The sequence below is a fragment of the Dama dama genome, chromosome 26 (assembly GCF_033118175.1).
Source record: "Dama dama isolate Ldn47 chromosome 26, ASM3311817v1, whole genome shotgun sequence".
Classification (NCBI taxonomy): domain Eukaryota; kingdom Metazoa; phylum Chordata; class Mammalia; order Artiodactyla; family Cervidae; genus Dama; species Dama dama.
The window spans coordinates 41339280-41351104 of NC_083706.1; the positions used below are offsets into that span (position 1 = coordinate 41339280).

Genomic DNA, 11825 nt, shown 5'->3' on the forward strand with positions numbered 1-11825 from the left:
ATGTTCACCCTATAAATTTATGTAACAGCTGGGGCTCGGGGCTTTTCTGACCCTGCACCACTGCGTTGGTAATACACTTCCCTTTTTGCGAATTGCATTGTCTTGGAAGCCTTCTCTCTTCCCGCCCTGGGATTCGGACATCGGGCAAAACACTCCTGCCTAGAGAATCCCCAGGGACAGAGGAGCCCGGCGGGCTACAACCTCGGGGTCGCAAGAGTAGGACACGACTCAGCGAGTAACCCACCACCACAGGAAGGACTGCAAGCGGGAATGGGGAGGAAGGTTGAGGGGACAGAAGGATTTGGAGGAGAAAAGAGACGCTGAGGGGCAGGAAGAGACAGGAGTCAGGAGGGGGCAGCAACTGCCGGCGTCAGTGACGCGGGGAGGAGGGCGGGGCGGAGAGTAGACTGGAGTACGCAGCGAGCCCTCCTATAAAGAGCTTCTCCTGTAAATAGTCGGATCCAACCAGTTTCCAGGTGGGGATGGCCTGGACGGCTGGACCCGGAGCGCGTCTTGGTTTCCTGGCTCACTTTCTGCTCCTGCCTCTCAGGTTCTGCACGGCGCGAGGCGGTGAGTTCGGGGATTAACCTGCGGGGAGCGGACACGCGGCCTTAAGACCCGAGAGGGATGGGGGTGTCCGAGGCGGTTCGCGGAGGGCCGCGGCGGGGCCGCCTCCTGCTTTTAAAGCTCCGCGCGCTCCTTTCCCGCCCCCGCTCGCCTGCTGGTTGCCGTCCCCCGGCAGGGAAAAGACAAAATCTGGGCGAAAAAGGAATCCCAGCAGGAAGGGAGGGGAGGCAGGAAGACGTGAGAGCCAGGGCGGCGTCACGAAATGCTGCTGCCGCCCCTCGGCGCCCCCGTCGAGAATTCGGAGTCACTGAAGCCGGTGCAGGACGGAGAAGGCAATGGCACCCCACTCCAGTCCTCTTGCCTGGAAAATCCCATGGACGGAGGAGCCTGGTAGGCTGCGGTCCAAGGGGTCGGGAAGAGTCAGATACAACTGAGCGATTTCACTTTCACTTTTCCTTTGCATTGGAGAAGGAAATGGCACCCCACTGCAGGGTTCTTGCCTGGAGAATCCCAGGGACGGCGGAGCCTGGTGGGCTGCCGTCTGCGGGGTCGCACAGAGTCGGACACGACTGAAGCAGCAGCAGAAGCGGGTGCAGGCTTCCGAGACTGAACACACAGGGTTCAGGGGAAGGCTGGGTGGAGTCTGAGCAGTTGCGCTGGAAGCGGGAGAGGAGGGGGAAGACGGGCAAGGGTCTAGGCGGAGTCCTCCACGTGGGCGGGGAGTGGGGGGGCTGAGCAGGAGGGACGAGCGGGGAGATGGGTGGAGTCTGTCCTAGGAAGCCTCCTCAGAGTCCTGCTTGGTTACAACACTATTTTCCTGCATCTCTCCCCTTCTTGTGAAGCCCATGGCCTCCAACAACTTCCCATCTGTGAATGGATCCTAAACCTGCCCTCTGTCAACTGGCACCCTATCCTCTTGCCGGAGAATTCACCCCAGCAGAAGCCTCCCAGCCTGGCCCCCAGGACATAAAGCAGGAGAGATGGGAGAAGAGCTTCCCAAAGTGTGTGACACAGGGCACCCCACTTCTACCCTTCGGTCCCACATTCATCTTCCCTGAGACCATGGAGACAGTGGCCTATAATAGCTATTATTTAAGACAGGAGTTGGAGAACATTTTCTTTAAAAGACAGAGAGTAAATCTGTTGGTCTCGACAGGCCCTTTGGTGTCTGTGTGCATTATACACTCCACATGTGTGGTACAAGAGCAGGCAAAGATGACGAGAAAAAACCAAAAGAACCATGTGGCTGCCGTGGGTCACAAAACAGTAACAGAAGACTCAGGCCCTAGGGACTAGTGCAAGGGGTGCCTTAGCTGCCTGTTGGGGAAGCGAACACTTGCTCTGTCCTACCTTGTAGGTTCCGGGTGGTGTGAATGTGAAAGGATCGTGGGTCCAGCAGATATGGGCTAGTGTCCCCTGACCCCCTCTGCTCTAGAGTGGCTTCCTTGGTCCACGGAGATATAGGGCACACTGCATGAAGCCTCAGGCATGAGCAGAGAATAGTGTGTGCATGCTAAGTCGCTTCAGTCATGTCCCAACTTTTTATGATCCTATGGACTATCGCCCACCAGGGTCCTCTGTCCAGGAGATTCTCCAGGCAAGAACACTGGAATGCGTTGCCATGCTCTTCTCCATGGGATCTTCTCTCACCAAGGGATAGATCCCACATCTACTCCAGCTCCATCATTGCAGGTGGATTCCTTACTGCTGAGCCTTCGGAGGCAGGTCCCGGAGAACAGTGGTCCTACAACAATTCTGATGTCAGGCCTACGCCACCTGCTGCTATCTCTCATTTGTTGCCTCTGGCCCTTCTTATGCTAAACCAGAATATCACTTCAGTCCTCTGATGGCTAGTCTATCTGAACTAATGATTAGGGATTGATGAACCCAGATCATGATGGACAACGTTGACATTTCATGACCAGAGGCCTCATCTCTACCAGCCCCCAGGACCATACCAGGAGCCACATTTATATGGTGTAGTATTCCCCACTGCAAATCGTTTGGCCTTGCTTCAGGACATAAAGGGTCTGTGTTGTGAACCTCCAAGTAAAATGCCATAGACGGCACATAGCGCCTTTCTGACCACAGATGCCTCTGACGTCACAGGTTCTGCTGGGTCATCTGCCCAAGAAGCAGGTCATCATTCACCAATTGTCTGTGACTGCTTTTGTGCTAGGACAGCAGTTGTAACAGAAAACTATGGTCTGCAGAGCCTGAATTATGTCATATGTACAATTAGAGAAATCTATGGGCCACACTGGGAATTAAATGGAGATAGGATAGGGATGATACTCCTGCAGCCCTGGAGAGGTTGTAGGTTGGTACTCCTCTCTGTCATTTTCTCCTGGATGTGATAAGGTTTGCACGTACTATTGGGGGATGAAGGTCAGTGTCAGAAGTGTGAACTTGGAAATCGCTTCTACAGTAGCCCTCACCACATGGTAATTTACTGTGAAGATTTTTCATTCATATTGCAAATGCAACGGATGTGAAATGAGCACTCTGAGGATCAGTGGATGGGTGGCACTCCTGTGGGCAGCACGTGGCACAGACGTGTATTCCTAACCACAGATCTCAGGCACCACAGTAATAACAGGCGGCCGTGATGATGTTTCAGATTGTGGACACGATGTCAGCCCCACTCTAGGTCCTTGTGGATGTGGGCGTGGCTTCTCTGCCCAGTGTCCACTTTCCCCACTCACTGACCACGTGGCTTCCAAAGGCCAGACGGACTCGTGCACTCGCTGTGGTGAGGAGAGGCCCTCCTCGCTGCTGCCTGGCGTCTCTGTCTCTAGTCGTGGATTCTGAAGGCAAGGCCCGACTCCGTGCTGGACAGCGTGCCAGTGATCTGGACATTTTGTTGGGACGTCTGCATGCGGCTTCCTGAACATCCAGCCTTGTGTTTGTCTCTGTTTGTTTTTTTTTTAATTTTTCCTTTCCATCGTGTAGTTTTTAACAGCGCTCACTCTCATCTGTTTGCCTCTAGGGTCGCCCGGTGCTATGAGCCAGCATCGCACTCTCTGCAGTCAGGCCCGGCTACACTGGGACTCTCTAGTCACTCTGACCACTGCATTTACTTTGTGTCTGAAATAGAGCACTCCCCCTGGCATCAGCTCTTTCCACCTTCTTCATCCTTCTTCCTGCTGGAAGCCCACAGGTACACCATCTGCTACCATCATCACTGACCTTCAGCAAGAGTCATCCTGGAGCTGTTGGAGATGCTTCTCATCCATTCTTTCCTCTCGGGCTCCACAGAACCTGGTGGACCACACACCTTCCTGCCCTTTCATACCATGTCCGCCCTGGCAGATTCGCTTCTCTGAGCCTTTAATCCCCTCCTCTACCACCTGCCTCGGAAGTTCTGGATTTTCTCTTTCATGCCATGTGGGCCAGGCCTTTCTCCAGGCTTCCAAGACCCTTCCTAGTTGTAGATCAGCAGTATCTCCCTGGCCTTGCTAAGTCCTGTGACCCCTAAATGTGAATTCTCCTTTCTGCAGCTGTGGGTTCTGTGTTGGCCTTAGGAGCAGAGTGGAGATAATGTTACGTGCCTTCTCCACTTGCTCAGCCTGTAGGTGGTGTTGGGGGGCAGGGGGGCCTTCCTCTCTGCCCACCCAGCCCTGCAGCTGTACTCTGCTCTCACATAAGTTGGGGGAGGAGGTAAAGGGTCTTCTTCTCCCAACCCTGCCCTCACCTGCGTTTTCCTTCACAGATCCTCACTCTCTTTGCTACAACTTCACCATCGATCCTCAGCTTAGTCCTGGAGAGCCGTGGTGTGTGGTTCAAGGCCAGGTAGATGGGAATGTTCTTCTCTCCTATGACTGTGGTAGCTCCAAGATCCAATCCACAAGTCCATTGGGAGAGGAGGTGAAAACTACGCACACTTGGGAAATACAGACAGAAACACTGAGAGACATCGGGGACTTCCTCAAGTGGCAATTGCCTGACGTCATACTGGAGAAACACATGGCCAGAGGTGAGTTCAGTTCAGTTCAGGTCAGTCGCTCAGTCGTGTTCCACTGTTAGCAATGCCATGGACTGTAGCATGCCAGGCTTCCCTGTCCTTCACCAACTCCCAGAGCTTGCTCAAACTCATGTCCATCAAGCCAAACTCATGTCCATTGAGTCCAGGGATGAGTGAGCAAGTCCAAATACTGAAGGAGCACACTGGGGGCTTAGCTACATCCATTGTTTATGGGTGAAAAATTCAATTGGATATTGGTCCTTCCCTAGTAGTCCAGTGGAAGAAGAGGGCCTTGGAGGAGAGAACAGGGCCTGATTAGCCAGGACCAGGGGAGGTGGACCAAGGTGAGGCAAGGAATTTGTCAAGTCCAGAGGCTGAGCTCTTTCTTTTCCTAGGTGGGTCAGGCCCTCTGACCCTGCAGGCCAGGATAACGTGCCGGTGGGAAGAGGATGGACACATCAGTGGATCCTGGCAGTTTGGCTTCAATGGTCAAATGTGGCTCCTCTTAGATTCAGAGAATGAACACTGGACAGTGGTTCATTCTGGAGGGAGGCGGATGAAAGAGAAGTGGGAGAATGACAGAGCTGTGACCGACTTCTTGAAGAGGGTCTCCATGACAGACTGTCGGGCCTGGCTTCAGGATTTCATGGTGCGCTGGGAGGAAATGTTGAAGAGCGCAGGTGAGAGGAGCATAGGGAAGTGGTAGTCCACGCAAGGTGACGTGGACACACCGTCTGGGTGTGCGTGTGTGTGTCTGTGTGTGTGTGTGTTTTAGCAAAGTGATCCATCTAAAGTGAGCTGTTCCTGAAACATGGATGGCCCTAGAGAGTGTCATACTGAGTGATGTAAGTCAGAAAGAGAAGGAGAAATATCATATGACATGCCTTATATGTGGACTCTAAAAAGAAATAGTACAAAGGAACTTACAAAACAGATTCACAGACTTAGAAAACAAGCTTATGTGTACCCAGGGAAAGAGATAGTTAGGGACTTTGGGGAGGTCATGTACACACTGCTATATGTTAACGGATAACCAACAAGCTCCCACTGTATAGCACATGGAACTCTGCTCAATATTGCCAGCCTGGATGGGAGAGGGGCTTAGGGGAGAAGGGGCACATGTATACCTATGGCTGAATCCCTTCACGGTTCACCTGAAACTATCATAGCATTGTTAATCAGCGATACCCCAATACACAGTGGTTTTGGTGTTAAATAAAATAAAAGAATGTAAAAAGAGAAACAAATAAAGGGAGTTGTCCTGGGAGAACAATGTCCTGGGGATGCTCTGTCATCCTCCTTCCTCTTCCACCTCCTGACATCTCTCCTCACAGCACAGGCCTTTGAACGAGTGAGTAAGGATTTTTGCTGATACCAAACCTGTAGACATCTTTTTGATTTCTGGGATTTATTTCTCACCCTACCCTCTTTCCAGAGTCTTCTTTTAAATGTCACCAATCCTCCTTCTGGAAATCTGTCAATACCACCTCTGCTGTCAGCTCCTGAGGACTCCATCCTCATGTCACCATCTCTGATGTCACAGCAGGACTGAGTGGCTGTCTTGGAAACCTTGCTTCCCCATTAGCTGTCAGAGCCCCGTGAGGACTGGGCTCCTCCCTTCCCCCATCTCACCTGGGGATCTATCACTGGGGCCTCCATGTGATGGGTGTAAACTGTCTGCACAGTAGGGGTACCTGGGTCAGGGGGGTGAGGAGGCATCTGCTGAGTTTGGGGTCTGGACAAGGGCTTCATGCTTACTCTCCTTGCAGCATCACCGACCACAGGCCCCTCTGCAGTCCAGCCCATGGCCACAACCATCAAGTCTAAAGCCTGGATCCTCCCTGTGGTCCTCACCAGTTTCATAATAACTGTCTTCCTCGGCTGAGTCCTTTCAAAGAACAGGTACTGAGGGCAGAATCCAGAGGGAAGGCAGGGGCACAGGGCCTGGTGTGAGGAGGGGGAAGGTGAATCCCAGCAGACCCCTGCCCCTCACTGAACCTCCTCATCCTGGAAATGAGCAGGTGGATAAGACTCCATGTCACCTGAGAGCAGAACTCTGATGATCTCAGCCCCGAGTTCTGAGAAGTCCCCACTTTGAGGTGACATAGTGAAAAGGGCGGGGCCCTTGCTCGGCTGAGGGCCTATTGATGCTGAAAGGGTTGAGCCACGTCCCCTGACTGAGCACAGACCGCGGGCTGGCAGGGCCCAGGGTGGGTGCTGTGAGAACAGCAGGCGCTCAGGGCGAGGGCAGGACTCCCGGGGCTGAGAGCAGCATGGGGGCTCCACATGACGTGTCAGCGGGGAGGGGACCCATCCAGGGGCCAAGATGAGAGGGGCCGGGCTCTCATCCCAGGAGGAAGGGCTGGGAAGGCCTTTGCAGACCCAACTCCAAAGGCCTGTTCTCACAGGAAGTGGCTTGGGCCAAGCAGGCAAGGCAGGAGCCCCACAGGAGAGACTGTGGGAAGGGGCGAGGCCAGGCCTGTGCTCCTGGAGCAGCAGCAGTTCTGACTCAGCCTGTGGCCTGCTCGTCACCAGCCTCCTGGGGACCCAGAGCCTCCATCACTGAGCGGCCCTGCCTTGAGCAGAGGTGCCTGGGGATGGTGGGCCTGAGCTGGGGTGGAGGCGCCCAGCTGGGCGGGACCAGGAAGAGATGGGGGCAGGGACCCTGGTCCTGAGAGCTGTGTGTGCTGCTGGCTCAGAGGCTGGAGGGGAGCGAAGGAAGGAGGTTTGCCTGCAGCCCCCCAGGGCTGTCAGGAAGCAAGGCCCCTCCTCCGGGGACCTGCTCCCTGGTCCTTTAGGCCCCCCTCGGGGAGGACCCGGACCTGAGTGAAGGGAGCAGATTGATTGCTCACTGGCTCCAGTCCTGAGCCTGAGCAGGGGGTGTCAGGGCCTGGGGTGACTCTGTGATGCAGGAAGGAAGGAGGAGGGGACAAGAAGCTGTGGGCCTGGGGTGGGGGTGGGGGACATAGGAGCCCCTCAGTGAGGGCGGGGCTGGAGGAGGGCTGGGGAGGAGCAGCCCCAGGAAAGTGACAGGATTTCCTCAGCCTCCTGGACCAACACCTCTTTCTTTTCTGCAGGAAATGCTGCTCCCAGGAAGCCCCTAACAGGTGGGCTGTTGGCCTCAGGACTCAGTCTTTGCTTGGCCGCCTTTGTTCTCCTGCTGTTCACTTTAGAGCCATGAGATCAAACCTTAGGAATCGTAAGTCTGTCTACCAGTTATGATGACACAGTGGCTGCACCATCTCCAGTCTCTTGTCAAATCTGATGAGCATCCTCCTCAACATCTTTATTTTTTTCAAACCTAATTTCTCTTGATTTTGAGTTATGGAATTCCTGAACTGAAACTCTGAACTGTTTGATCAAGAGATCTCCACAAATAGAAGTCTTTCAATCTTTTTCTAGTTTTTGGAAAATTAGACTTTCCCTGCATCGTGATCTTATTCTTACAAATGATGATATTGCTGGAACAATACATCTGCTATTACAGGACTCAGGTATTTTTTTCTATGTCCAGAGAAACAACTTCAGTGTATTTTCAACAGAACAAAATTTTATGTTGACTGATTCCCTTCATAATTTATTACCCTATGGGTGCTGAGTCATGTTTGATCTTTGTGACCCTATGGACTGTAGCCCAACAGGCTCCTCTGTCCATCGGATTTCACAGCAAGAATACTGTCGTGGGTTCTTATTTCCATCTCCAGGGGATCTTCCTGACCCAGGGATGGAATCCATGTCTCCTGTGTCTCCTGTGTTGGCAGACCAGTTATTTACCACTAGCGCCACCTGGGAAGCCCTTATCAGTTCAGTTCACTCCCGTTCAGTCGCTCAGTTCTGTCCGACTCTTTGTGACCCCATGAATCGCAGAACGCCAGGCCTCCCTGTCCATCACCAACTCCCGGATTTTACTCAAACCCATGTCCATGGTGTCGGGAACCCCTTATACTGATCCTTAAATCAATATTGGAAAAGAGTTAAGTACTTCATGCCTGTTTTCTAATCCAGGAGAAAAGTCATGGTATTTCACCATTCCTCCACATTATGGGATTAAATAAAACCAACGATAATGCTTTATTTCTTGTGGAAACACAGAATTTAAAGATCACTCTTAAACAAACATGCAGTCCAGTTGTGGAGTGATCCTTAAATTCTCTGGATTTTTAAAAGTATGTTTCACCATATCCCACCAGTAGGTCATATGTTCACCCTACTATGCAGCCATCCCAATGTTAATTCTAGGCTGGAAAACATGGACTAAAAGCCATGTAGATACAGGCAGACCTCAGAGATATTGCAGGCTGGGTTCCAGACCAGGGCAATAAAGTGAATTTCACAATACAGGGAATCACACAAACTTTTTCATTTCCACTGCAATATAGTGTTATGTTGACACGGAAGTCTGTTAAGGGTGCAGTAGCTTTATGTCTAAATAAATAATGTACAGACCTTAATACACAACACTTTGTTTCTAAAATCAAATATGTTGAGCATTATCTGAGCCTCCAGGGAGTCATCATCTTTTTGCTGGTGGAAGGTCTTGTCTCAAGGTCTGTGGCTGCTGACTGATTAGGGTGGTGGTCCTGAAGGTTGGGGTGGATAGCACAATTTCTGAAAATAAGACAACAATGACATTTGCCACATTGTTTGACTCTTTCTTTCACTCTTTCTTTCTAAGAGTTAGCATGAATGCTCTTTGACAGCATTTTACCCACAATAGAACTTTCAAAACTGGAGGTAATCCTCTCAAACTCTCCTGTCTTTTCAACTAAATTTATTCGAAGCTTAATATTCTAAGTCCTTTGTTGTCATTTCAACAATCTTCACAAAATCTTCACCAGGAGTAGATTGTATATCAAGAAACCACTTTTTTTGCTCATTCATTACAGTCAACTCTCGTTTATTCCAATTTTATCATTAGATTGCAACAATCAGTCCCATCTTCACATTAGGCTCCACTTCTACTTCTAGCTCTCTTCCTATTTCCACCACATTGTACCTTCTTATTCCAGTGAACTCTTGAACCCCTCAAAGTCACCTAAGAAGATTAAAATCAACTTCTAAATCCCTATTAATGTTGTTATTTCAACTTCTCATGAATCACAAATGTTTTGGGTGGAACTTATAATCATGAATTCACTCTAGAAAGTTTTCAATTTACTTTGCCCAGATCAATCAGAGGAATCACTATTTGTGGCAGCTATAGCCTTGCAGAAACTCTTTCCTAAATATCACGACTTGAACATCATGACTACCCCTTGATCTGTGGACTGCAGAATGGATACTGTGTTAGCATGCATGAAATCAACATGAATCTCATTGTACTTCTCCATCAGGGCCCTTGGGTGCTTTCTCAATGAGCAGTGCTATCTTGAAAGGAATCTTTTTTTTATGAGCAGTAGGTCTCAACAGTGGATTTAATATTTTTGGTATCAGTGTTATAAACAGATATGCTGTCATCTTGACCTTGTTGTTCCATTTGCAGAGCACAGGCAGAGTAGATTTAGCATAATTCTGAAAGTCACTAGGATTTTCTGAAGGTAAGTGAGGCTTGGCTTCAACTTCAAGTCACCAACTGCATTAGCCCCTAACAAGAGAGTCGGCCTATCCTTCAAATCTTTGAAGCCAGGCACTGACTTCTTGCTAGCCACGCAAGTCCTCGGGGGCATCTTCTTCCAATAGAACACTCTTCTCTACACTGGAAAGCTCTCATTTAGGATAGCTGTCTTCAGAGATGATTTTATGAGATCTTCTGGATGACTTGCTGCAGATTCTGCATCAACCCTCTCTCTTCCACTCTGCGCTCTATGTTAGGAAGATGGCTTCTTTCCTTAAACCTCATGAACCAACCTCTACCGGCTTTCAACTTTTCTCCTGCAGCTTCCTCACCTCTTTCAGCCTTCATAGAATTCAAGAGAGCTAGGGCCTTGCTCTGGATTAGACTTTGGCGTAAGGCAGCGTTGTGATCTTTCGTCCAGTCCACTGAAAGATTCTCCATATCAGCAGTAAGGCTGTTTTGCTATCTTCTCAATTGTGTGTTCACTGGAGGAGCACTTTTGATTTCCTTTAAGAACTTTTCCTTTGCGTTCACAACTTGATTAACTATTTGGAGCAAAAGGCCTAGTTTCTGGCCCATCTTGGCTTTGACATGCCTTCTTCAAAAGCTTAACCATTTCTATCTTTGGATTTAAAGTGAGAGATGCGTGATTCTTCCTGTCAATGGGACATGTAGAGGTAAGGTTATTAATTGGCCTAATTTCAATATTGTTGTGTCTCAGGGACTCAGGACTCTCAGGAGAGAGATGGACGGGTCAACGGAGCAGTCAGGACACCCATACATATTGGATGGCAATGTGCCCATGGTCCCTGGCACCCCAAAACAATTACAATTCTAACCTGAAAGGTCTTTGATAGCACAAAGGCAAAATCAAGATGGCCAAGTAGGAAACCCTGAGCTCTGCTCTCCCATGAACACACCAAAACTACAACCACATACAAAAAGGCTCTCTTTCTGAGAAAATGACCTGAAACCGGCAGAACATCTGCTCTACAACCATCATAGACAAAAACCACGTTGAGAAGGGCAGGAGCAGAAAAGAAGGGATCTACCTGGGACCCTTTGGCCAGGTACCATGAAATGAAGGGGTCATCACAAACGGCAGCATTCTGCCTAAGGAGCAGGAGGCTTTGGCCCTGCATCAGGCACTCCAGCCCTGGTGCAGCACTGGGAGAAGCAGACCCACGCCCCCACTCCCCCACTTCCGTTTTGGAAACCAAGATGATTTATGGTCTGGAGCACTGGAGGACTGTGGGAAATGGAGACTCCACTCTTAGAGACCATGGACACAGAATTGCTTGCTCCTTGTCTAAGCACAGAGTCAGCAGATTGCAAAGTGTCTGGTCAACATTTAGAGACCACGCCTAGCATTGGCTGGGGCTCACAGCCAAAAGAGTTCCAGACAGGAGACTCCCCACAACCGTCCACCCAACACGAACACACCCACACCCACACCCACCCACCCACCCACACACACACATGCACACAGGGAGGAGCCGAAGCTTGGCTCTAGCCCTCCCTCAGCTCTGCCCCGCCTCCCTGTGACCCCAGCTCAGGCTAAGACAATCGTCGCAGGTCCCTGGGGTCCTGATGAGTTGTGTGACTGCATTGCCACACGCAGGCTTATCTGATAGAAGCTCTGACTCACATCCGTCCACCACCAGGCTCCACCTTGGGGTCACCCAGCTGCCGCCCATGGAGAGCAGCAAACTCTGTGAATCAACAGGTGCAAAGGAGGCA

General features: G+C 50.7%; 1 protein-coding gene across 4 annotated transcripts; it reads left to right on the forward strand.

The window, feature by feature from the left end:
* The first annotated feature begins 64 nt into the window (after nucleotides 1–64).
* Nucleotides 65–8989, forward strand: LOC133047327 (UL16-binding protein 3-like). 4 transcript variants are annotated; one of them, XM_061130553.1, is made up of 6 exons: nucleotides 65–570; nucleotides 3557–3595; nucleotides 4280–4543; nucleotides 4936–5211; nucleotides 6301–6433; nucleotides 7609–8989. In XM_061130553.1, the coding sequence occupies exons 1-5, from the start codon at nucleotides 483–485 to the stop codon at nucleotides 6414–6416; spliced, it is 783 nt and encodes a 260-aa protein (XP_060986536.1). In that variant the 5' UTR covers nucleotides 65–482; the 3' UTR covers nucleotides 6417–6433; nucleotides 7609–8989. The 4 variants fall into 4 exon arrangements, 3 of the variants coding, with proteins under 3 accessions (XP_060986536.1, XP_060986535.1, XP_060986534.1); XR_009690718.1 differs by lacking the exons at nucleotides 3557–3595; nucleotides 7609–8989 and adding an exon at nucleotides 5967–6129 and having other exon boundaries at nucleotides 360–570; nucleotides 4927–5211; nucleotides 6301–6439; XM_061130552.1 differs by lacking the exon at nucleotides 3557–3595 and having other exon boundaries at nucleotides 366–570.
* Nucleotides 8990–11825: the final 2836 nt, after the last annotated feature.